Source organism: Rhinolophus hipposideros, assembly GCF_964194185.1.
Source record: "Rhinolophus hipposideros genome assembly, chromosome: 5".
Taxonomy (NCBI): Eukaryota; Metazoa; Chordata; class Mammalia; order Chiroptera; family Rhinolophidae; genus Rhinolophus; species Rhinolophus hipposideros.
In genome coordinates, this window is record NC_138051.1 from 46558791 (window position 1) to 46586724 (window position 27934).

Sequence of the window (27934 nt, forward strand, 5' to 3'; positions counted from 1 at the left end):
AGACGCATTCCCTAACCACCCTCCTTGTCCCCTTGTCTGTTTTATTTTTTTCACACCTCTTAGGCCATCTGACATCTGTGTGTTTGGCTTATTTATTGGCCTATCTTCCCCCACTATAATATGAGCTCTCCATATAAATACCACTCAGCTCCATAAGATTCTAATAATTTGTCATACTGCAGTTTTTAAAAAAGAACACATTAAAGATATAGTTGAAGAATATTGTGTAACCTCATCCTGACCCTAACCCCTTCCCTCGTTCCTTAAGGAAATTATTATCATGAATTTGTTATCAATCTCATGTTTTTTATACTTTTGCTACATAGTATGGCATTATTTTGCATATTTGTGAACCTGATATAACTAGTTTCAGCATGCACATTTCTACCTGCAATTTGCTTTTAAAATGTAGTGTGTATTTCGTGATTTCAACCATCTCTACTCATTTTTACTACTATATATAGTAGTCCACTAAATGAATATAACTCATGTGTTCTCCTATTATTGAAAATTTGGCTGTTTTTAGTATTTACAAAAAAAGTGACATTTGTATATTAATTTTCAAGCATTTCTGAGTATTCCTTGAAGAAAAATTGCCAAGTTCATAATTATGCTATTTATTTATTCTTTTATGTTACTAATGTTTTACCCCTCAAAAAATTTTAAAGAATTCTATAAAAATATTACAAACTTTCCTTCCATCACTCATTCATATTTAAGAAATGATAGAACCTAATGAGCCTAAGTATTATAAAGAATCTAGTGTGGTGGGATCAGGAATCTGAGCCAACACATGTGAATTGCTTACAACATGGACAGCTATTTTTGATTGATGGTAATCTTTCCATTTAGTGACTATTAAGTAAATAAGTTTAGTATACCGGTAGTAGTTTATAGCTGAATGCTCCATTTGTGTCCTTTCACAAAGTTGAAGAAAAGAGCATTTCCTGCAGTGGTGACTCTTTTCTTTTTTTCTCATCCTGCAGGTTGTATCGGATTAAGATGGACGGTAGCTTTGATTGTGATTGTGGTGAGCTGGAGCCACCTGATCACTAACAAAAGACATCTTCTGTTAACTAACAGCTGCCAGGGCTTCCTGTTGAAAAATACAGCAACAAAGGAAGAAAAGAAGCAAAACGGAAATAGTGCTTACCAGCACCTTCGAACAATGCTGCTCAGGACCAGTCCAACACTGAATGTATCTGCACTGTGAGGAGAATGTTCATGGAAGCCTGTTGTGTGCATATTTATTCACATTTTTGTTAAATGTTAAATCGTTTAGCACAGTAAATCTGAGTGCATAGTATGTCATTTCATTCCGTTTGAGTTTCTTGAGTGTTTTCTTTAAATGTCTGCAGAGTTGCTGCCCCTTTCTTGAACTATGAGTACTGCAATCTTTTTAATTCTCAATATGAGGAGAGCTTTTTGAGATTTAAATAAATCTAAGGGGAACTCAACAGGCCTGGTTGGCATATGCAATGAACATCAAGAAACCATCTTGCTGTGGAAGCAAAATTATTTTTCTTCTCCCTTTTTGAAAGATCTTTCCTTTTGATGCCAGTTTTCTTCCTTGTTTACACAAGTTCAACAGTTGGAAAGGAAAAGGCAATAGTAAGGGTTTCAAAATGGCAGAGAAATTTGAAAGTCTCATGAACATTCATGGTTTTGATCTGGGCTCTAGGTATATGGACTTAAAACCATTGGGTTGTGGAGGCAATGGCTTGGTTTTTTCTGCTGTAGACAATGACTGTGACAAAAGAGTAGCCATCAAGAAAATTGTCCTTACTGATCCCCAGAGTGTCAAACATGCTCTACGTGAAATCAAAATTATTAGAAGACTTGACCATGATAACATTGTGAAAGTTTTTGAAATTCTCGGTCCTAGTGGCAGCCAGTTGACAGACGATGTGGGCTCCCTCACGGAGCTGAACAGTGTTTACATTGTTCAGGAGTACATGGAGACGGACTTGGCGAACGTGCTGGAGCAGGGCCCTTTACTGGAAGAGCATGCCCGGCTTTTCATGTATCAGCTGCTACGTGGGCTCAAATACATTCACTCTGCAAACGTACTGCACAGAGACCTCAAACCAGCGAACCTTTTCATTAACACTGAAGACTTGGTGCTGAAGATAGGTGACTTTGGTCTTGCGCGGATCATGGATCCCCATTATTCCCACAAGGTACGTGGAAAGCTGGCGGAGATAGCCCTTCCCTGATGTTCATCATCAGGAATAGGTCCTTGCATTTCCTTTATACGTATATTATGGCAGAATTTTTACTTAATTGTATTAAATTTTACATAGTACCTTTTTTTCCTGATACAGATCTACTTTTTCATTCACAATCTCTCTGTGTTTGAAATGAAGGTTGAGTGGGATCCTATTGAAACACAAATTCCTAAAAGTGTATGGAATAATACACTTATAACAAATTCTCCCTTGTCTAAAAGTGGGATATAGTCTTACATGTTTAGGGCATAAGTATTGTCTTATCTGAAGGTAAGGGAGGAATGCTATTTCAACTTAAGGTCTTCTTTTGTTCCTTTGAGTCAAGGCTATTCTGTTATGCCGTATTTAGGCAAACTTAATTTAGTTTGAAATTTAAATTTGCATAAAGATAAAATAGGCAATACGAATAGCCAAAAGGATTCCTAGTAGCTTTGCATTAGATAACAACTTGCCTTCGGACAAGGCATTACTTTTTTCCGAACCAAACCTTGGTCTTTTAGTTTTCAAATGAAATGGTGTACAGGACCCTAATGTTTAAAATATAGAAGCGGAGCTGCTGTGGTTATGAAGAACCCCTAGGAGCCCTGCTTGTTTGGCTTCCCATAGCACATGTCTAAAATCTTTTCATTCACAAGTATCATTTCACATTAAGTATAATATAACTTAATTAAAAAAAAACTTTTAACATAGAAATCGAGTATTGAAAATGGATGACCACATCCTCTTTATGGGTAACAGGGAATTACTGTGGATAGAATATTGAACTAAGAGTTACACTATCTAAAAATGAATTCCATTTCTGTATCCAATTAAGCTATATGACTTTTAAGCAGATTGCTAAATCTATTTGTTATTGCTCCTGTAAGATGGAGTTAATGGCTATCTGTCTTCACAATCACTCAGGGTTGTTTTGAGGATGAAACAAGGCGATATATGTATAACTGATTTTGTCAAGCGCTTTATAACTGTAAAGTCGTAAGATTGATTAGGAATGGGATATGTAGTAGAGCCAGGTCCGCTGGGTTGTCAGTAAGGACGTTGGCTTTGGTTTATAAGTAGCACCTCTGGTGCTCTTCCTTACCTTTCTCTCATTGGTTTGAAGCATAACTGCTCCTTAATTAACTTAAGACTTGAAGTGAAAAACAATTCCTCTTCTGAAACATGTTTTGATTGTGTAGCCTAGAGCTAGCACTAAATTCTTATGGTATATTTTGGTCAGCAGACTTCAGGTGAACATCTTCTTATAGATGGTATATCCCAGGGAGATACACGCCTCAAAAGTGCAAGAGCTTTGAAAATAGGCGTAGAAATCAATGTTACTAAGATTTCACAATTACAGGTTCTTTTTGTTTTGTTTCTGTAGGCCAAGGAATCTTTAATGAATAAGTTTTATGTACTGTTCTTCAGCTAAAGTAAAAAAAGAACTAAAGTATGTTTTTTGGTTTTTTTTTTTCAGGGTCATCTTTCTGAAGGATTGGTTACTAAATGGTACAGATCTCCACGTCTTTTACTTTCTCCTAATAATTATACTAAAGCCATTGACATGTGGGCTGCAGGCTGTATCTTTGCTGAAATGCTGACTGGTAAAACCCTCTTTGCAGGTTAGAAATTTAAAATTCATAGGGAAAAAAAATCCCAAAGAGAAATAATTTTGCATGTATCTGTGAAGTAAGATTTATATAAGATTTAAAACAATTTATTATAGTTTGGAATATTAACATGTTAAAGAGAAAGTGGTGTTTTTAATATTTAAAAATTGAGAAGTCTTATTCACATATTCACTGAATTGTTTACTTAGTAAATTTAGTCAGAATTATAGTATTCTTTTGTATATATCTTGTTTCTTAAATGTAATTTCGTATTTTAGAGATCCATACGACTTGTTGGTCATCTGTGTTATCTGACACCTCAGTTGCCTCATTCTGTCAATGGCTGTTACTTCCCAGTGAAATTTTTTAGCTGTCATTGAAAAATCCAATAATTCTTTCTTTGCCCGCCCCCCAATCATCCCTGTTGTTGAACTGCCATATCCCTTTGCCTGACTGTTGTGACCTTTTGGAAACAACCAAACAAGTAATTTTTCGCTGAGTTTGGTGTTATGAGGGATTCCAAAGAAGTGTGAGAGAGAAAATTTAGTCAAGATGAGCAGAGGTGAATAATCCATGAAAAAATACCAACTATCATAAAGCAAAGTATGAGTTTGTATAAAATTACTTAGTACAAACTATAAGAGCTGCAAACTTTGAGGGACTATTACATCAGTGATAGCTGAAGGCATAAAGGCATCAAAGGATTTTTCACTGCATAGGAATAGAATTTTGATACGTAAAAAGAGAGGAAAAGTGGTATCTACTTAAGGATATCTAAAAATAAGGGCATGAGCCTGAATGTTCATCAATTAGTGAGAAAAATTTGATGAAAGCAAGGTGTCAAATAATAATATTTATGACTAGTTAAGATGGGGCCAAAATACTTAGAAAGTAGGCAGAGGAGTTTCCATTTGAAAAACTAGGCAGTAGTAGGGTACTGAAGATATTTTGAGAGAAGTGATATGATGGTGATTTACGTCTGTTCTCTCTTTTGACACTTTTATTCCTCTCTAGCAATCTTAGAGGGGCCTCTCCCACCACGCCTAATTTGTGCTAAGAGCAGAAGGAAGGGAATGGAGCAGGGCCTGATTACAAAAGAAGGATTAATAAAAGAAAGGTTAGGGTGCATAGGAGAGCATTGTTGATGAAAGTATGGTATGCGTAAATGCCCTTAATTTTTTTTTAATGCCAATACGTCTTACAGCGCTCAGCTTATGTAACATTAACCAATCCTTTGTAATTTTTTTCTCTAAATTTATCTGAAATTTCTTCCATTATGTGTGATAGTGATTGAATTTGAATTTAGAAGACAGAGAAAAATACTAGTGATTTCTGGATTGAACTTTTTCTGAGGAACAATACTGTAATTGGAGGTTATATTCCTGATACTCAAGGACCTTCCAGCATATATAAAATAATTATTGTGTTATTTGTTGCTATGTGACAACTTGTATCACAGCTTAGTGGCTTATACAATAAACAGGTATTATCTCAGTTTCTGTGAGTCAGGAATTTGGGAGTGGCTTAGGTAGGTGGTTCTAGATCAGATTTGCTTAGGCAAGATGTTGTTTGGGGCTAATCTGAAGGCTTGTATTGGGTAGGAGGATCCACTTCTAGATAGTTTGCTCACATGACTCTTAGCAAGAGGCCTCAGTTCCTCCCCATGGCGTGTCTCCATAGTATTGCTTGCGAGTTCACAATATGGCAGCTGGCTTCCCACAGAAGAATGAATGATACAAAAGAGAGAGCAAGGAGAAAGTTAACATACCTTGTTTTAAAAGTTTTATCAAGATATACTTCACATACCATTACAATTCACCCATTTAAAATGTACAGTGCAATATTTTTAAAATGTATTCATAGGATTGTATAACCATCTAATTTTAGAACATTTTTGTCCCTCCTGAAAGATACCCTATAACCTTTAGCAGTATCTATGTTGTTTAACTGTTTGAAGAAATGCCAGACCATTTTCCAAAACTTTACATCCTTACATTCCCACCAACACTATATGAGAGTTCCAGTTTCTCCCCATTCTCACCAACACTTGTTTAAAGTGTAGTCGGTCTTATTTGTCTGTCTTTTTGGATATTTCATTGTGGTTTTGATTTGCATTTCCCTAATGACTAATGATGTGTCTCATTGGCCATATCTTCTTTGGAGAAATATCTATCCTGATCCATTGCCTATTTTGTAATTGGGTTGTTTTTGTATAATTGAGGTGTAAGAGTTCTTTACATATTCTGGATAGAAATCACTTATCAGATGCATAACTTGCAGTTATTTTCTCCCATTCTGTGGATTATCTTTTTCATTTTCTAGATGATGTCTTTTGAAACACGATTTTAATTTGATGAAGTCTAATTTTAATCTTTTTTCTTTTGTCACTTCTAATTTTGGTGTCATATTTATGAAACCATTGCCTAACCCCTAATGTTAGCTTTTAAATTTAGGTCTGTGATCTGTTTTGAGTTAATTTTTATGTATGGTGTGAGGTAGGGGTCCAACTTCATTCTTTTGCATGTGGATATCCAGTTATCCCCCATTATTTGTGAAAAAGATTATTCTTTCTCCATTGAATTGCCTTTACCCTCTTGTCAAAAATCAGTGACCATAAATGCAAAATATCTTTTTGTGACCTATACTCAGAATTGACGCTATCACTTCAGCTGTATTTTATGTGTTAGAAGCAAGTCACTAAATACACCTCACACTCAAGGGATGTGGAATTGGATTCTACCCTTTGAAGTGAAGAGTATCAAAGCATTTGTGGACATGTTTTAAAGCTGCTACAGTAATGAATATTTTACCAGGAACATAATTTGTTTAATATATGTGCTTCCAAAGCAAGCACCAAAAATTTAATTTGTTTAATTTAAAATCATTAGATCATGCTCCAAGTTGTATGAAATGGGATCAAAATTTACTGCTGTATTGATTATACAAAGGTAATATATTTTTAAAAGTTCACTTGGCATATTCACACATTGTTTACATATAGCAATAAAAAGAATTGGATTAAAAAACCATTTTTAAATAACATAATTTTGATCTTAAACTCATGTGAACTTTAAACATTTAATTAATGGCAATTGTTTATGAAATTATTTGAAAGATCCAGCTATCGTTTTCTTGTCCTACTTTATTGGTAAGTTTTTGAACCATTCAATAAAAGCAGCACAAGCGAGATCTAAGTGTTTATTGGGTATAGGCCTCAAACGCATAGAGCAATAAATGGCAAGGACTGAGCATTCATTGGAAATCTATGTGTTTTTAACTTACAGGAAGTATCCTAGCCATATTTTTTGATACTACTTAATATATCCATTGGATGTCTAATAGCTTCTCAAATTTAACCTATCCAAAACTGAGCTCCTGATATTTCTCCCTCTTACTTTCTCTTTCTGCTGTCTTCCTCATCGTAGTAAACCAGACCCACTTTTTAGTTGTTCAGGCCAAAATCTTGGCGTTGTCCTTCACTTTTGTCAATAGAGATCCTGTGGGCTTTTTCTTAAAAATATATCTGGAATCTAACTGCTTATAATTAGTCTCTATCACTGTTCCCCTCCCCCCAGTTCAGTCAACCCTTATGTCTCTTCTGGTCTAATGCAGGACTTTCTAATTGGGTTTCCTGCTTCAATGTTTGCTATCTGTAGTCCAGTTACCACATAGCAGCCATAGTAGTTCTCTGAAAACATAAATCAGATTATGTCATTTCTCTGCTCAAAAATGGCTTCTCATCCAGTTCAGGATAAAGCAAACTCTTTGTGTCATGGTATCACTCTGACCTCATCTCCTGTTACCTCCCCGCAGCCATCTATTTCAGCTACACTTGCCTAATTGTTGTTTCTTGGACCCGCCTTTGGGTTTTTTCCCATCTTCCTGGAACTCCCTCCATATGAATGTATGGTGTGTTCCCTAATTTACTGAACTTTCCGCTTCTCAGTGAGGCCTTCTTTGGTCATCTTATATATATTAACAACTGTACCCCCAATACTGCTCTCTAGCCCCTTTAGCTTACTCTACTTTTCTTCATAGCATTTGTCACCATTCAACATAAATGTTTACAGTTATTATCTGTCTTCCTCCACTAGATTGTAAGTTCCATGAAGGTAGGGACTTGGTCTGTTTTGTTTCACAGCTGTATGCTGAAGTGCCTTGCTTATAGTAGGCACTAATGTTGAATGAATTTCTAGAAATTAGTGGAAAAGCAAACTGAATTGTTGTTGTTTTTTTAGTAGCGTAAAGTTTCCTCTGTTAATAATGGTCCTGAACTGTCAACTGAGTCTAACATATAACTAAAAAACTTTTTGTTTCACAAATCTAGTACAACCCTCCATTTTATTGATGATGAAATCAAGTCATCACCATGTTAAATATTCCCAAAATTATAGCCAGTTAGTTGTACAGCTAACAGTAGTAGTTAGTTCCAGTGGCACAGTGGAAACAGAGAGCTAAAACTAAATATATCAGTGAGTATAAATTGAAATAGATAGGCTTTTTGAGAAGACTGATGATATTCAAAACAGTGAAACCTGCTGATTGATGATTCAGTTAAAACCACTTCCCCCCAGTGGTCATTACAATATTTAAGTTAGTTGCTTATAGCTTTACAATGTTTATTGCCAAATAAATATTGAGAAATGTGTTGATTTATGTTGTATTTGGTATTTTTTTAATCTCAGGTGCACATGAACTTGAACAGATGCAGCTGATTTTAGAATCTATTCCTGTTGTACATGAGGAAGATCGTCAGGAGCTTCTCAGTGTAATTCCAGTTTACATTAGAAACGACATGACTGAGCCACACAAACCTTTAACTCAGCTGCTTCCGGGAATTAGTCGAGAAGGTATTGTGACTCAAGAATAACCATCATGTAATTTGTGTGTGTGTGTATGTGCGCGCGCGTGTGTGTGCGCGCGTAAGTGTAAGAAAGCAGGATCTGTGTAGGGAAGTTTTAGCTTTTTATCTTTAGATGTGTGGCTTTCTCCCAAATAGTCTTTTAGATATTTAAAATATACTTAAAACTTAAACTCTCACTTTCCCTTTTTTGGCCTGGCACTTAGGCTGGGATCTGTTTCTTTGCTCCTCTGAATAATTTTCCATTCTAAAAAGTGCATCCCTCTCTTCTGGTTCTAACTCCATTTACTTTTCCAGCTTACATCTCTGTAAGCTGGAAGTTATCTACCATAGATGAGCATATTGAATCATTGGCCCTCACTAAGCTGTAATGGAGTCCCATGAGGGTTATGTGATAAGTGTGGGTATAAGTATGAATGTGATTTAGATATGAAAGAGCGAATTGAGTCAGGCAGTGGAGGGAAAGCAAAGGCTTTAGGGCAAGGAGGAGATGGAGGAAAGAGCAAAACTCCATATGAGCAAACACAGCATGTAAGAGTTTGTGGATTAGCGTTAGTATTAAGCGCTAATATGAGAATTTCTGCAAACTTGGAAGTAGTAGGAACTTGGAGAGAATCATAACTTTGTTGACCACTAAAGCAATCATGTCTCAAAATATACAGTGACATATCTTTAGATTTATTGATACAAATAAGATACAAAAGTCTTTAACTCTTGCAGTAGTTATCTGTAATAAGAACATTTTTTAAGGACAAGCATTAGAGTTGAAAATACCTTTTTAAAAAGTTGATTGTGCCTTAGAAGCTGTGGTACATTTATACAATGGAGTATTACTCAGCTATAAAGAAGAATGAAATCTTACCACTTGCAACGATATGGATCGACCTAGAGAACGTTATGCTAAGTGAAATAAGTCAATCGGAGAAAGACAAGTACCATATGATCTCACTTATATGTGGAATTTAAAGAACTGAAAACTAAATAGAAATAGTCTCAGAGATATAGAGGAAAAACTGATGGTTGCTATATGGGAAGGGGTGGGGATGAGGGAGAAGAGAAGGGATTAGACAGCATAAATTGGTAACTACAGTATTGCCACAGGGATATGAAAGACAGTTTGGGGAATATAATCAATAATGTAAAGATTCTGTAGGGTGTCGGATGGCAAATGTCTTCTTAGGGAGACCACTTCATGGACAGTGCAGATGCCTGACCACTACACTGTACACCTGACGCTGAAGCTGAATAATATTATGTATCAACTATAATTTTATATATATATACACACACACACATATATATATGTATATGTATGTATATATATATATATATATATATATAGTCATGGGATATGGAGTACAGCATAGGGAATAGAATCTTTAGAATTGTAATAGATATATATAATGTCAGAGGGGCAATAGATTCAGGGAGAGGGTTTATCACTTTATGAGGGGCGAAATATCTAACTATTACATTGTTTTGTACACCTGAAACTAAATTGTTTTAAAAAAGTTGATTGCGCCTTATATCTTTAACAATTATCATACTGTATTAAAATACATCACTGTCGGGATTTTATAGTTCTCATGAATCAAACAGTTAGTGATATATAGTTTCGTAAACATCTAAACTTTCTGTGAACTATATACATCCATTATTCATGTCACCAACTCCGATCATTAAATGTGGTTCAGGTAAGTTTGTGTCAAAGTGTTTTAAAGTAGCAAATGTTTTGAGAAATAGTTAGGCATTGGATGACAAAATCATGACATTATCTTTTTCTTCCCGTCAGATATGTTTGGAACTCATAGTAAATGCCAGATAAAAAGAAAACAGCTATATTTAATTTCAACAGGTTTTGCGGGCTTCCTTTTCAGTAGTTCTGTATTCTAAGCGGTCTTGGAGTCTGTCTTCACAATCACATTACATGGCTGGCTCTCTTGCTCCTAACCTTGTAGTCACTGTCGTGCCTGCCATCCCTGTTCGTAACTGAAAGCAGTTACATAGCACTTGACTATGCCTCAGTGTTGTCTGTGGGAGCTATTTAAAAATGCAGACTATTAAATCATTCCAGAGGTGAGGTGGGGAGCAGGGCAGGTGTCTGTGTTTTTAAAGCCCTCTACAGGTATGACTCTTCTCAGTCAGGTTGAAAGACACTGCTCAGGGTTAATATGGATCGGCTTTGGAGTGAGTCATTGGCTCTGTTGCTGTGTCTTATCAAAAGAGACACGCTCGAAATACAGGACATTGCTGTTGAAGCATTTTTAATCTACCTAAATTTGAATCTTCTGTTTTCCTTGCCTCATCAGGGTGGGGACCATGTTTTATCTTAGCTATAAACCAACCTGAATGTTTGGCTGATGGCTGGGATTTATTCGTAATGTGTTGATGAATATCTTTGATAATGGATTCATTAAATTAACCGTTGGGCAAAGATCTTTGGTATTCACAAGTGGCAGAACTGCTCACATACAAGTGCAATGTAGGGTGTTTAAATTCCTAAGACTATAAAGATTTACTACATAGATATGCTCCACACCTGTTTCTTCTTGTTTAGAATTGGAGTTTTTCTTTTGGGCAGAGCACATTCTGAGACATTGGGAACTTAGTAAGAATAATAGATGTTTTCTTATACTCTATTCATGATTTTCAGAGGAAAAAAACAAGATTAAGTCCAAATGAATTGACATATTTAGACTACTAGAAACCCTACACTGGTTAATATCTTCAGACGAATACCCTGTTTTTCATTTCCCTCCATACTTACCTCTCATCTTCCCTTTCTCTGTAGTTTACCATAATTTTCTATATCTTAGCACGCTTCAAAACCATTGTTGCAAATAGACTGATTTCCTCCAGAGCAGTGCTGTCCAATAGAACTATGTATCATGATTGAAATGTGCTATATATGCATACACTTGGGGGCTCAGCCTGGCTAGTTTCTTTCACATTTCTTTCTCTCTTCATCCCCTGCCTACAGTTCTCAGATGCTAGGGATTTTAGAGTATACTCTTTTTGTGTAGTTAGATATACCTCCTCCTTCCCTCTAAGAATGGTGATTGTGCTGGGTCAACCATCCATAACTCTGTGCCTTAGAGTTTCTCTTGCCTTCAGACACATGGGCCCTGTGCTAATTAAGACTGATGTTTTTTGCAGGAGAGCCAAGAACCTCCTGATGTATTGTGAATGACTTTCTAGATGAGGGTAATATAATACAGAGGAGTGGGGAAAAGAAGGGGCCCACAGGAAGGAACCTCAGCCCTGGGTCACTGAAGGGCATGAATAGCAGTGAGCCTTTAGGTTTCTTCTCTTTAGTATTTATTGGACTGATTTGAGGATTGACTGAGATCATGTGAATAGGGTCTTTTCTAGAGTAAAGCTCAGTTTTAGAGAGAAGGATTTTCTTTTCCTTTGAGACAGGAAGGTAAGGATAAGAGGATGTGTGGTAGACCGTAGTGAAGAAGTAAGAATTGAGATAAATGAAAGTGGGTTTATCAGTTTTGAATGATAGAGAAGATTGAGAGCATAAAGAAATGGTGTAGAACAGTGCTGAGCAATAGCAAAGGCTAAGTTGAAATTCTACAGTATGAGTTTGTAGTGAGCCAGATATGTAAGTGATTTTGCATAAGCTTTTATCAGTACTCTGACTAGGGAGCAGACAAAGGAGATGGTGGCAGTGATTCAGAGTTGAAGATTCAGTTATAAATCATAAGGCATATGAATGTGTGGTGTTATAAGGGCAACCTTTAGACCTGTGGTAGTGTGATTCAGGCTGGGCAAGGAGCTTAGAAAGGCCTAGCAGACTGAGTTAGTGGGAACAATTGGGTGTATGGTAGCTCCACCAGAGCTCTAAAATGATCAAGTGCATTGTGTGATATGCCGGCGTGAGACTGGTGTGAACAAAGATGAACTAATTAGTACAACAGCTGGTCAGATGAAGGAAGGAAAGGGAAAGGGCTTTTTATTAAGCACTAGGCACTAGGTTTTTGAATTTTTACACTGTATATGTCATATCTGTCTATCTACTTATCTATCCATGCATTTATCCATTTTTACACGTGAAGAAACTGAAGTTCAGCAAGCTTAAGTCACCTAGTAAGTCAGTTAAGTTAGTTGCAGAGCCACATGACATTACTGTTATTTGAACATTGACAAAAATGGAAGTTTCATATGGTTCAAATTAATGGATTCCTTTTCTTTTCTAATTGGACACAAAATGAGATTGGGGTACATTTCAAATTTTTACTATGTTTATTGAATAAATGTTTTTTCTTTTTAATTTATAAATCAGGTAAGCTAGTTTTATTTCTCTGACAAAAGTTAACTTACCTTTCAATTGTATAGTCCCTTTTTTCCCGTTATGGGTTCGTGGACCTAAGGTATTTCATCCCTTTTTTGCAGCACTGGATTTCCTGGAACAAATTTTGACATTTAGCCCCATGGATCGGTTGACAGCAGAAGAAGCGCTTTCCCATCCTTACATGAGCATATATTCTTTTCCAATGGATGAGCCAATATCAAGTCATCCTTTTCATATTGAAGATGAAGTTGATGATATTTTGCTTATGGATGAAACTCATAGTCACATTTATAACTGGGAAAGGTAAATTGATCCTAAATTAGAAAAATATCATTTATTGTGTTTTCAATAAACCATAATGCGTTGAGTTTTACTTTAAAATTATATATAATACAATGTAGAATTCTTAAAAATTTAGTAATGGTGTCTTTCGGTTTCTGCTAAACTTATCAATATCTCTGAGTAGCCTTTATGTAAGTTAAATGCTATTTTGAAACATTTACAAAGCCATTTAGACATGTTTAGTTAATAAAATTACAAGGTCCTTTAAATGTGAGGGTTGAAGGTTGGAAGTGTAAACCATTTTAAACTATTGCTTTTATGACTGTCAAAATTTTTAAAGATGTTGGATGAGAAGTCTCAACTTTATTCAATAAGGTATTTCCATAAATGTCTCAAATTTTTACATAGAATCCATTATGTCTTAGGATATAAATAAATTATTTTTGACTCACGGCAGTATGTATATTCAAATATGTTTTTCTCGTGACAAAATTAATTTTGGAAGGCTTAACACAGGTTCAGTATAAGAAACTTTTCTAGTCTGAACTGGATGAAACATGAAAATGGATAATATTACACATTTAAGTTACAGAATTTCTTCCCTCGGCCTCCTTTTAGGATTTCTAAATTTTTTGTGAAGTTTGGATATAATTCTGCTTCAAAGTCAGGTGATAGCATATAATGATAACAAATCAGTATTCTTTAAAATCTTCAGGTGATTTTATTGTTTAGCCAGGTTTGGGAATCACTAATGACAGTCTTAAAACTTCAAGATTTCATGTATTCTGTTTAAAAGAAAAATGATTGCCAATTAATAATTAAAGAAGTAGTTAATGTTGAAATTTTTTGTTTACTCATTGTATTTTTCCTCTTAAAATGTGGATTGTGAATAAGTTTACACACATCTACCAACCACCTTTTTTTCTCTACATGAGCATTTCTACCACCTACATACAGTTCTTTTCACACATACCCAAATGTCTTCCAATCTCCACATTTTCTATCAGACTTAGTTAAGTCTTTTCTGTTTCCTTCTTCCCATCCCCCAACCATGTGTCTCAATCAGTTTCTGCTTGGACCTGGTGTATTCACCTTGCTGTAAAGTGTCAGTAAGAGGACACTACATTCAGTTGTAGCACATACACATGGAGAGGTGTTTTTTTTTTTCCTATTCGTGGTGATGAGTTCTATCAACCTTGACTCTTTCTAGTCTGCCTATTACCAATAGAGTGAAAATCTGTAAGAGACCTGATTAAGATTAGAGATTTGCATTTTGTGGCCATAAAGTGTTTTTTCTCTGCGTGAAACTGTTAGAATTAAACTGTAGACATGCCAGCCATTTGCATGTTTATTTGCAGTTGTGTTTGAGGTGGATGGAAAATAGAACAGAGAAAAGAGAAAATAAGTGTGAAATGATAATTAGTCTTAAGAATGGAAGACTCAGTTTTATTATAATTTTATATATATATATATATATATATATACACTTCATTAGTAATTACCAAATATTGCCTCATATTGTTTTATATAGTAAAAGGTCTTACCTATCTATTAAGATAATAAGTTCCTGGAGGGCAGGGAAGGCTCCTGTGAGGGGGTAACACTCCTGTTATCCCCTCATAGACCTACCACAGTGCTTTCACATACTGGGCTCTCAGTAAACTTGAAAATAAAATCATACACCTGGACTAACACTAATGTATTGATTGTTTTTTCAGGTACCATGATTGCCAATTTTCAGATCATGATTGGCCGATACATAACAACTTTGATATTGAAGAAGTTCAGCTTGACCCAAGAGCTCTGTCTGATGTCACTGATGAAGAAGAAGTACAAGTTGATCCTCGAAAATATTTGGATGGAGATCGGGAAAAGTATTTGGAGGATCCTGCTTTTGATGCCAATTACTCTACTGAGCCTTGTTGGCAGTACTCAGATCATCATGAAAACAAATATTGTGATCTGGAGTGTAGCCATACTTGTAACTACAAAATGAGGTCATCGTCATATTTAGATAACTTAGTTTGGAGAGAGAGTGAAGTTAACCATTACTATGAACCCAAGCTTATTATAGATCTTTCCAATTGGAAGGAACAAAGCAAAGAAAAATCAGATAAGAAAGGCAAGTCAAAATGTGAAAGGAATGGATTGGTTAAAGCCCAGATAGCTCTAGAGGAAGCATCACAGCAACTGGCTGAAAAAGAAAGGGAAAAGAACCAGGGATTTGACTTTGATTCCTTTATTGCAGGAACTATTCAGCTTAGTTCACAACATGAGCCTACTGATGTTGTTGATAAATTAAATGACTTGAATAGCTCAGTGTCACAGCTAGAATTGAAAACTTTGATATCAAAGTCAGTAAGCCGAGAAAAACAGGAAAAAGGAATGGCAAATTTGGCTCAATTAGAAGCTTTGTATCAGTCTTCTTGGGATAGCCAGTTTGTAAGTGGTGGGGAAGACTGTTTTCTCATAAATCAGTTTTGTTGTGAGGTAAGGAAAGATGAACAAATTGAGAAGGAAATCACTTACACCAGTTACTTGGACAAGTTCTTTAGCAGGAAAGAAGATACTGAGATGCTAGAAACTGAGCCTGTAGAGGATGGGAAGCTTGGGGAGAGAGGAAATGAGGAAGGATTTCTGGATAACAGTGGGGAGTTCCTCTTTAACAAGCAGCTTGAATCCATAGGCATCCCGCAGTTTCACAGTCCAGTGGGGTCACCACTTAAGTCAATACAGGCCACATTAACACCTTCTGCAATGAAATCTTCCCCTCAGATCCCTCATAAAACATACAGCAGCATTCTGAAACATCTGAATTAAAACACTCAGCAGACATTTCTCTTTGTATTCTTCATGAAATGTGTTTGTCTTTTTTATTACTAGTGTTTAAGTCATTTTTTTTTTTTTTACTTGAATCAGATGGTGTCATTTAGAAAGGATTTTATTAGTTTTTGGTTTTAAAAATCCAGACTTTTTTTCTACATGTGAGATGGTTTTCATTTTAACTGGCATGTCGTTTGCACACAAAAATAAAGATAGAGCAAAATAATGCAATGCAGGAGGAGACAAAAGAAATGCACTAAGACAAGAAACATTCTCTCATAGAACAATGATCTGTTTTACAGGAAACAAAAATCTTGCCTTGAAATTTACACAGTGAGACTGTACATAATTGCATGAAAATATCTATTTTTTTTCCTAAAACATTTTTCATTCATGAGTATTTTCAAGTTTTTCATACTGTACACATTTCTTAAAACACATGATACCAGCAGCAACTGCAAATGAATGCCGAATTTGGTACACATGTGTTATCTACCTCAAGGTAACAAAAGTATGTGGCAAAACATATACCACCCGTAGTGCTTCACGATATGCACTTCTATTTAGCCAGCGTAAACTATTCTTAATAAGATTCACTCACCATTTATAAATGTTCTGTTATACATTCTTTATAGTGAAGTGTTACTACATCACATCTTATTTATTTTAGCAAATCAGTATATTTTCTGTATTTAATTATAAAAAGTTAACTTAGTTTTTGAAATTTATTTGCAAATACACTTTTTCCATTTGGCACTGATTTGTTGCCTACTTAGCTGAATATATAATGTCAGCTTATCCTAAGGCTGTCCACGTACTTAATTTACTTAAGTATTCATTTTAAGTAAAGCGCTCACTGTGTATAGGAATTTGTATTTTGGAGGTGCTTGATCTATCTATAAAGAAAAATTAGGAATTACTTTATTATAAAATGCTCCTAGAAGTCTTAATTGTGTTTATTTTTTAAAAAAAAATTGTAATGTTAGACTTGTGTGCATGGAAATAATTAAGGTACATCATTATTGTAGTTTAAAAGTTGTACATGATAAGACATATTTTGTTTTTATTGTATGTTTTTACTGAATGATCTCTTCCCCATCCTGAGGCAAAGCATGAATAAAATTAGGTTAAATGTAGCATGTGGCATTGCAGTCTCTTAGAATTTGTTTCATCTATTTTATTTTATTGAATACTGTCTGTATCTTTGGTTATCATGTTTAAAGAAAAAGGACAAATAAAACATGGCCAGCAAATATGGCTCCTGTTTAACTCTTTAGGTAATGAAAATTACCTGCTGGAATGAAAATTACTAGCAGAATCTTTAGTTCTACTTTTCAGCGTCTTTGAATTGTGGCTGTAGTTTAAACTACGTTAGGCTAAAAGGCTTAGAAGGAAAAGGGTTTTTTTTCTCCACAAAAAAATTTCTTGTTGACTTACCTTATAGCATACGCCAGTTAACGGACAGGGGTGCATTCTGATCAGTGCATCGATAGGTGATTTTGTTGTTGTGCAAACATCACAGCGTGTACTTACACAAACCTAGATGGTACAGCTTACTACACACCTAGGCTACCTGGTATAGCACTGTTTCATACGTCTGTCGTTGACTGAAACATCATTCGGTGCATGACTGTTTTATTTCAAAACTTATGTAAACCATTTTTCCTTTAACCCCACTTTCTGTTTGTCTTCCATCCTTACTTTGTACAGAGCCAGGTCTATTAATATCTGGACTTCTGCCTGCTCAATGACCTATTCATTTATTTCATCTGGATACACAAGCTTTAAAAAATGCAAATATTTTCTGGATGACTGTCACTGTTGCATGTTGTGGATTTAAATATGTACTCAAGTTACCTTAAACAGGCAAGCCTCCGGAGGGGAAGCTTTCTGTTTTTCACCATTGGTATGTTAGCTGCAAATTTTCATATATGGCCTTTATTATGTTGAAGTAATTTCATTCTATTGCTAGCTGTTGAGTGGTTTTTGTTGTTTGTTTTTTAAATCATGAAAAGGTGTTGAATTTTGTCAAATGCTTTTTCTGTATCAATTGAGATAATTGTGGTTTTGTCCTTTCTGGTAATGTGGCATATTAAATTGATTGATTTTTATAAGTTGAATCATTCTTATATTCTAGGATTCCCACTTGGTTGTGACGTATAATCCTTCTAATGTGCTGTTGGATTCAGTTTGCTAGTATTGAGGAGTTTAGTATCAGTATTCATCAGGTGTGTTGGTCTGTAGTTTTCTTACAATATCTTTGTCTGACTTTATTATCAAAATAATGCTGGCCTCACACAATGAGTTTAGAAGTGTTCCCTCCTCTCAGTTTTTTAGAAGAGTTTGAGAAGGATTGGTGTTCTTTAAATGTTTGGGAGACTTCTGCGGTAAAACCATGTGGTCCTGGACTTTGTTGGGAGGTTTTTGATTCATTCTTATTACTAGTTATAGGCCGGTTCAAATTTGTAATATTTTTACAGTTCACTATTGGTAGTTTGCATGTTTCTAGAAATGTATCCATTTTTTTCTAGACTATCCAACTTGTTGGCATATAATTATTCATCATAGCCTCTTATGATCCCTTTTTATTTCTATATCAGTAGTAGTATCTCCTTCATTTTTGATTTATGTTATTTGAGTCTTTTCTCTTTTTTTGCTTAGTATAGCTCAGGGTTTGTTGATCATTTCTATTCTCTCTTTTATCTATGCTCTAATTTTTATTTCCTTAATAGTTGCTCTATCTTTGTTGTGTTCTTATTTTGTTCCTGCATTGTTTTCTTGATATTCTGTAGTTTTATTAGGTTGGTGCAAAAGTAAAAGCAGTCTTTGAAATTATTTTTAACGTTTTAAACCCCCGTTACTTTTGCACCAACTTACTATCTGTCTGTGTTCTCTTGTAGCACATTGAGCTTCTTTAAGATGGTTATTTTGAATTCTGTCAGGTAATTCATAGATCTCCATTTATTTTTGGCCAGTTTATGGAGATTGATTTTGTTTCTTTCATTGGGCAGTTTCCCTGTTTCTTCATGTGCCTTTTGTTTGTTGTGATTTTTTTTGCATTTGGGGAAAAAAAGCCACTTTTGCCTGTCTTTGTATACAGACTGGCTCTGTACTAGGGAAGATATTCACCAGTCATCCCAGCTAGAGATTCTGGGAGCATCTCAAACCTTTTATGGGGATTTGTCATCTCTATATATGAAATCCCCCTGCCCCCTCAACAGATTTGACAGTTTCTTTTTCTGGAGGTTGTAGTCTTTTGCACCTTTTGGTGTGTGTCTCAGGTACTGCAGGTTCTCTTTTATGGGGATTTGTCATCTCTGTGTGTGAAATCCCCCTGCCCCCTCAACAGATTTGACAGTTTCTTTTTCTGGAGGTTGTAGTCTTTTGCACCTTTTGGTGTGCGTCTCAGGTACTGCAGGTTCTCTGGCTCTACAACAACTCAGCTGAGTTTGCTTTTCTTTTCAGTGGCCCCCTGGCATCCAAAGTGGTGCTTTGAGTCAAGTGAGACTGAAATTAGCCTCTTGAGCAGCCCCCAAAAGCTTGGAACATAGGACAGTTGTTCGACTCTTCTCTTTCCCTCCCGAAGGGAAAGTTTTGAGGGGGGCTTTTCCTCCCAATCATGAGCTATGCAGGCTTAGGAGAAGGGCTGACATGGTACAAATGAAACAGCATTTCTTACCCATTTCTATGCACCTGTTCTTGGCTTTGAGGTTTTCTGGACTGCTGTGACTTCCTAATTGGTTTCTGGAGCTCACAAAGGGTTTTTGGCCCATACATAGTTAGGTCAGTGTTTCTGTGGGGCATAGTGAGGTCTGGGTTTCCTGTTCTGCCATCTTGCTTATGTTAAAAAATAATTTACTTTTGAAATGACTCATTCTGACTTAGAGGAATGTTCCAGCTGTTGTGTAGCTTTCAGAGTTTTGGGATGATCTGTGTCAGATTTTATATACCCAAAATTGATGGATCGGCATCACAATTTTTAGTACTATTTTTGAAGCTTGGAATTAGTCTTAATTTGGAGCCTGTACATTACCCACCTCACCCCCCTTTTTGGTTGTTACTTGGTTGCAAGCGTATAGAAAAAGTGTATAAAAATTTTTAAAAATGTATACACCACTTGCTTTGGTGTTTATTATATAGCATATTTATTTAGTGGGCTGGTCCTCACGTCTGTGACTGAATTACCTCCTAATGTCAGCTTTTTCGGTTCCTATTGAATTCAAAACTAGTAGTAGAACCTCTATTAGTTTTGAATTCAACACTAAATGGGTACATAATATTAGTGAATTGTAGTTTTTTACCCTCTGCTTGTTCATATTAGGATTGCTTTGTCAATTCATCTAATGTTGATTTGCATCAGATAAATACCTACGGATACAATTGAATCTATTTAAACCTCCCAGATGCAGGCACTTTTCTGAATAATTCTCATGCATAGTTTTATGCTTTTACTATGTATAATTTAGTAAACATGTAATAGTTTGCATGTTGTAAAATCTCATGGCATATTGTTTGTAGCTTTTTGTACTTTGCATTTTTTGTTCAACATGTCCCTGAAATTGAACTGTTGATAACATGTAGCTCTGATTGCATTTTAATTGCTGTGTTGCAATGTATTTATCTTTTTTAAATGACATTTGCTTTCAAACTTTTGCTCCTATGAACAAGTTTGCAGTGAGAATTCTTGTGAACATACATGAGCGTCTTGAGGGCGTCTATCTAGAAGTAAAATTGCTGGGTGTAGTATCTTATATTAAAACTGGCTAGAGAAGAAAAAGGACAAAGTAGGAACTGGGAGATCTGAGTTCTGGGTCCAGTTTCACTTACTCTCTGTCATTTGGGTGTCACATCTCTATGTACCTTATTAACCAATGGAAGCAAATTACTTGACCGTAACAATACAGTCGACTTGGGACAACTTCTGAACAGGATGGTGCCATGTTGAATTTAACCCACTATAGTGACCATGGTGATTAGACTTTATCAATATACTGCTTATAGATCTTACTTCTCTAATGGCTACATTGGACTGGGTGCAATCTGCCTTTTAAACAGATTGAGAATGAAATTTTGTGTTCAATGCATCCTTACCATTTGACTGGAGGAAGAACAGACAAAAGTATTGCAACCCCAAGATTGTTTACCTTTGAAAGAGTAGTGTGAACTCACCGAGCTCGTTCCTCGTGGTGGCTGGGGCAGTTTCCTTAAATAAGCCGGGTGAAGAGAAGAGTCTGTGAGCTCTACCAATGGTTGGTATGTAACAAGTGTCTGCCTGAAGAGGTATTTGACCACCCATATTGGAGCACTGTCCCCTTTCCAATGCAGACGTCTAACAAGCAGACTCCATTGGATTGGCACGTTTATCTTCCATGCCTTGGTATATTGCAGTGGTGGTGGTACAAATCTAGCTGAACAGAATACTTACCTCCATTACAACTGTCCGCGGCGGCAAGGCCTTGCCTAGCTCCTCGTGCTCCTGCAGTATGGTGAGTGGTGCTGTGCCAGGTCCTGGGCTCCTGGTTCAAACTCCAGTCCTGGCTTGTTTTTTCATGCCCAACGTAAACCACAAACTTGGATTCATATTTGTCTGTGTACTTGGACTCTGCTTCCAACTGTGCTTACCACTCCCACGCCCATCTAATTTGAACCTCAGAGTTCACATTAGCTGCCAATGGAGACACTGAACTTTGCAGTATTGCATAGTCTTGAAGCACACATGCTTCATCAGCAAATCCAAACTAAGCTTACAGCTACATTCTGCTGCTCACCAGCCTGTGTCGGTTATTCAGTCTCTTGATTTTCCTCCCGTGTAAAATAGGGCTATTGACAATTTGTGGGGTGGTTGTCAAGGGCTTAAAGGAGATGTTGTACACAAAGCCTTGTAGCGTAATGCCTGGGATTTCATAAATTATCATTGCTCTTGTCCTGTTTGAATGTTGGCCTTGCCTCCCAAATTGCACTGAAACTCTGACCTTTGCATCCCCTTATCTAAGTATCTTAACTTATGGCCCTGACATACAGATGGCTTTGTGTTCTAGCCATACTGTTCCTCAGCTCTGCCCAACTCCTGGCTCCAGTTTTTGGTCTTCCTCACCAGCCCAGGCCTGTGCCTGACCAACTGCAGCGTAAGCAGCTCTCAGATCCCTGAAGACTAGACTGAGTTTGTGTGCACTTTCTGTGTTTGCTGAGTAGTCTGCATTGCCTCCCCCTCTCCCCGACCCCCTGAATAAGCATCTTCATTTGGAAGCCAAAGCCTTGTAAGTCATCCTGTACTCCTTTCTCCGAAAACCCACATCCCAACCTCCAGGGAATCGTGGCAATGTCGGGATCTGACCACGTCTTACCGTCTCCGCTGCCATGTGATCTAATCCATCATGTGTCTGCCAGAACTGTGGCAATAGCCTCCAAACCGGTCTCTCTGGCCCCATACAGTTTCTTCTCACTACGGCGGCCAGAGTGATCCTTTTAAATAAGTCATGTCACTCCTCAAGTTACTCAAAATCTGAATGACTCCTTTGGGGTGGCTGGTTACTTCAGTCTGTTAGAGCCGGTGCTCTTAACAACAGGGTTGCCAGTTCCATCCCCACATGGGCCACTGAGCGGCGTCCTCCACAACTAGATTGAAACAACTACTTGAACTGGAGCTGATGGGTCCTGGAAAAACAAATACAAGTAAAAAAAGTCTGACTCCTCAGAGGAAACATGCAAGTCTCTACCGAGGCCCACGAGGCCCCTCCACTGCTCACCCCCCCCCCCCACCGCCCACCGCGAGCCCACTGCCTCCAGCTGGTGGGTGTTTCCTAGCTCTTCCACTCTGCCTGGAAAGCCTGTGGCCCAGAGCCCCATTACCGTCAAGCTCCCTTCTTAGAAGTCTGTTCAATTGTCACCTTACCACAGGGTCTGTGCCTGATAGTCTGCGTAGAGGAATATATCCATCACTCCTACACCAGCCCTTCTTGATTTTTCTTTCCAGCACACAACACCGACATGTTACTTTTTTTATTTTTTTATTGTTTCTCTCCTTCACTTAGAATATGAGCTCCTTGAGGCAGGGACTTCATTGGCTTTGTTCACTGCTGCACCCCCAGCCCCTAACACAGTGCTTGGCACATAGTAAACTCAGCATTTGGTAGATGAATGAAGGCATGAAAGAAACTAATAATGAGTGCTATTTTCTAAATTCCTTCTGGATTGATGGAGCAGAGAGGCTCTGATAGTTCTGGGGTTTGCCTATTAGTTTTGAGGTTAAGTTATAATATGCATGGCTCTCCAACTTTCTGTAATTTACAGGGGGACTCTAACTTTGGGGTTCTTTAGGTGTGACTTCAGAACCAGCAAGCTCTAAGTTGCAGTCCTAAGAGCAGTTTGAAAGTCTCAGGAAATAGTCTGGTCTGGCAGGTTTATTATCCTGAATGGCGTTTTTCCAATGTGGGTGCAGTTTAGGTTAATGACTATTACTCCTGACTGAGCTGGTTGTCTCTTTTCCTGTTTGCTTTGTTGGAATGACTGTACCTGTCAGGCTTGCACGATCTGTTCATGACCCAGTTAAGAGTACAAGGCAGTTTGTTTTTTAACTGCCTCTTTACTATTCCTGTTAATCCTAACTCTGCCAAATGTGCCAGGCCTAGATTATATGTTTAGTTAAGGACCTTTGGCAAGAAAAACCATCTCATGCTAGAGGAGATTTATCAGGGTTCAAGGGTGACTCATGCAGCTTAAGAACTGAGCCTTAGAACCAAAACCAGGCTGGAGAGCCCTGGCAGCTCAAGGAAGCTTGGGCTATTTTTCACCTCTTCCTCATTCTTTCTCTACCAACCAGACTTCCTGGTCCAAAGGATGGCTGCTCGTGCTCTTAACTTCAAATGTAACTCCCAGTTATGTACAGTTATTCTGTCTGGCTGTCCACCCCTCTGTCTGTTTCTCCCAGTTTCTCTGGAAGGAAGCCATATTGGCCCACCCGTAGTGCAGGTAACTGTGGCCAGGTGGCAGTGTTATGTTCATGAAACACTGCTGCTGGGAGTCCACCCTTGTTGATGGAGAATGGAAGGCAGGCAGGAGGGTCGTTTTTAGCTGGACATTGTCCCCAAATGTTAACTACAACACGTGGCAATAAGCTATCTCTTTCCTCTTATGTTTTAGTCACCTTTTGACCATTCGGAGGGCACTGCTTCTCCAAGAGGACCCATTGGGGTCCTCCAGTCATTGATGCCACTGGCTTGTCTCGTGTTCATCAGGTCAATCTATAGCTTTATTAATCACAATTCTTTGACTTGTGTATAGTGTTTATGATTTTTAAAGCATACTTTTATTATACTTCATGTGACTTTCACAATAACCTTAGAAGTCAAGTAGCTCAGGTATTATTATCCGCACCTGCAAATTAAGGATACATAAATAGAGAAATTAAGTAACTTGCTCAAGTTGGGCAGTGATGGAATCAAGACTAGAATTCACGCCACCTGATTCTTAGGTGTTTTTTCAGATTTTTTTTTTTAATTAGAATAAAGATTTACCTAAATGTCTGCCAAGTGTCACAACATTCAATATATTTCTTTTCTGTTGGTGGTGTTAAATTTTAAATTACTAATTTAGCAATTGTTCAATATTTAATTTAAAAATGTGTATATTAATTTAAATTGTACATATTTACAATTATAATTCTTAAAATTATTATTAATTATGAGATAATAGAAAAAATACATTGGTCTCTGCCCCGGGTTCTGTCACAAAACTCCTAAAACTCTTGTAATTTCCTAAGTGATAAGAGCACTGGGAGCATCTTTTGTTCTAATATTTGGTCTTTGACCTCAGTTCCTGACCGAGCTCCTAAATAAATCCCTTGGAATTTTCTCAGTGATAGCAGTGTCTTTGGTTCTAATGAGGTGATTCTTGGTGGGCTCCTGGATGGGATCTGGCCACCAGAAAGACCAAGCCATGATTAGAAACTTAAAGTTTCTGCCCCACCCCTCATTCTCTAGAGAGGGGAGAGGGGCTGGAAATGGAGCTAATGACCGATCATACCTATGTGATGAAGCCTCCATAAAAAATCCCAAAAGTATGGGGTTCAGAGAGCGTCTAGGTTGGTGAGCACATCCACATTCTGGTCAGTGGTTCATCCCAACTCCACAGGACAGAAGCTCCTGTGCGTGGGACCCTCCCAGACCTTGCCCTGCGTACCTTTTCATCGGTATCCTTCACCATATCCTTTATTATATAATAAACTGGTAAACATGAATAAGTGTTTCTCTGAGTTCTGTGCGCTGTTCTAGCAAATAATCAAATCAGAGGGGGAGGAGGTCATGGGAACCCCCGATGTGTAGCCAAGCCACATAGAAGTTGTAAGTAATCTGGGACCTACTACTTGCGATTGGCATGTGAAATGGGGGGGCTATCTCGTGGGATCTGAGGCTATCTCCAGGTAGATAACAGCAGAACTGAGTTAAATAGGATGGCCAACTGGTGTTACAGAATTGCTTGGTGTGGGAAAAAACCCCACACACCTGGTGTCAGTGTTGTGAGTGTGGCAGTGGTGTGAGCATAAAGGAGAGAGACAGAAGTGTATGTTTTCTACACATTCATTTAATGTTTTTAGTTACTGAATTTCCTTATATATCACCAGAGTTGTGTAATTCATGATTTACTACCATGTCTACGGTTTATTCTGGAATGCAAGCTCCACAACAGTAGGGATCTTTGTCGGGGTTGTTCGCTAATGTACCTCAACACCTAGAACAGGGCCAGCATGTCATGAACCCTCAAATATTTGTTGAATCTATCTTTAATTGAACACAAATGGATAAATGTAATTTGACACATTTTTAGTGCATTTAATTTCTTTGCTTAGTTCTCCCCAGTTCTCTATCCTGTTTCTCCAACAATAAGACCTAGCTGGACTATCAGCTCTAATGCATCTTTTGGAGCAAAAATTAATATAAGACCCCATCTTATTTAAGATCCGGTCTTTTATTATAGTAAAATAAGACTGGGTCTTATATTAATTTTTGCTCCAAAGGACACATTAGAGCTGATGGTCCGGCTAGGTCTTATTTTCAGGGACACACGGTAGTCCCTCTTCCTCTCAGCCTCACCATACACACCAGGTAATCATATGTATCCATACATAGTGTTCCTATTTTATATACACATATATATATACAGATAATATACATGCACACACATGCATATAGACTTTTTAGAGTTTAAAAAATGATTGTTTTTTAAAAATGCCACATTGTAGGAATAAACTTTCTTGTACATAATGGTTTAAGAAGGAACCTACCTGACTCATGGATTTAGCTATCTTCATGCACAACAGGAGAAAAGACAAAAGAGTACTAAGACTTCTAACAAATTAAAATGTTAATTTATGTACCATCTAGACTCAGAAATTATTTCTGTCGTCCATATGATCAATTAGCGTAATAGAACTTGAGAGGTTCGAGTCCATGTTTCCCAAAATATACATTAAAAATTTGAAGTCCTGATGTCTCAAGGGGACATACTCACGATTACTAAATCTGTGACTTAGGATTTCATTCTTATAAATATTTTCATTCTCGTAGCATTATCTTCTAAATGGCTTCACTGTTTAGAATCTGCCTCCTTTTGCACCCACATCACCAAGCCTTACCTGTCCGGTGGTGAGCAGAAAAGCATGAGGGTGTTATTTCTAACTTTTTTTTTAAAAAAAACAAGTAATAACTCATTGTTGAAAAATTAGGGAATGCAGATAAGCCAATGGGGAAATAATCCCATCTCATAGGTATAATCACTATTAATCACTATTCATATATTTTACCTTCCTTCTCTCCTTCCTTGTTTTCTCTGAAGCTAATTGCATATTTTTCTGTATTTACAATATTGTAAAAATAATTCAAAGATCCATAAAATAATTTCCTTTATTTTCCCTCTGTCTACTCTTTCCCCTCCAAACATTCCAATCCCCACAGGTAACCGCCATTAACAGTTTGTTGTGCATTTATGCAGAATTTTTTTGTATGTATATACAAACATATATACAATTGTTTTTTTCAAATATGGGATCATATTTTACATACCATTCTGCAACTTCCTTTTCTCTAACAATACATTTCAAGCACCTTCTTATGTCAGTAGTTTCTGAGCTATGTTTTTCTTTTTAATGGCTGCCTCGCATCCGATGGTGAGGATGTGTCATTCATATAACCATTTTCCTATGAGTAGACATTAATTGTTTACTATTACAAATATATCTGTAGCAAACATTCTTTGTGTGCCTTTGCAGCACTTCTGAGGATACAATTCTAGAAGTAGACATCCTGGGACAAAAGTCTGCGTACTTTGAATATGCCGATAGATCCCCCCAAGGGCTGAAGCTCAGCCTGTCTGTCTCAGTGTGGCTGGCCAGTTCTCAGCGGTGCTTCTGATTCGGACTGTGCCATACACATCGGAGATGTTTTGCAGGTAACTCCTCGATACCAAAGGACTGCACCAATTAACACTCACTGTGTCTCCACATGGATGCCACATACCCCTCACTCTGCTGTGTACTACTGGGGACTTCATCTTTTTCATAATGATTTCAAAGACCATTCTCTAAATATATTTGTTACATGTGTTGCAAAGGTCAGTCATGATTTACATATACATTTTTAAATTGTATAGCATCTTTTCACATTGAAGATTATTTCAATGTATTCAGTCTGTCAATACTATCCTTTATATATTCTGAGTTTTGTATCATACTTAGCATGGCCTTCGTCATATGAAAATTATTGAACCAGTGTTCTATATTTCCTTTTATTTTTAAGGTTTATTTTACATTAGGGAAGTAATTAATCCACCTCAGATTTATTTGTTTAGCAGCTTCATT

General features: G+C 37.0%; 1 protein-coding gene across 2 annotated transcripts in view; it reads left to right on the forward strand.

Moving 5' to 3' along the window:
* MAPK6 (mitogen-activated protein kinase 6) overlaps positions 1 to 17336 on the forward strand; it is a 33895-nt gene extending 16559 nt beyond the window's left edge. For both annotated transcript variants that reach the window (XM_081050154.1, XM_081050155.1), the window contains exons 2-6: positions 987 to 2180; positions 3685 to 3829; positions 8503 to 8667; positions 13080 to 13281; positions 14979 to 17336. In XM_081050154.1, the coding sequence (XP_080906280.1) occupies positions 1626 to 2180; positions 3685 to 3829; positions 8503 to 8667; positions 13080 to 13281; positions 14979 to 16080 (2169 nt within the window). In that variant the 5' untranslated portion in view covers positions 987 to 1625 and the 3' untranslated portion in view covers positions 16081 to 17336. The remainder of the gene's footprint in view (positions 1 to 986; positions 2181 to 3684; positions 3830 to 8502; positions 8668 to 13079; positions 13282 to 14978) is intronic.
* Positions 17337 to 27934: the final 10598 nt, after the last annotated feature.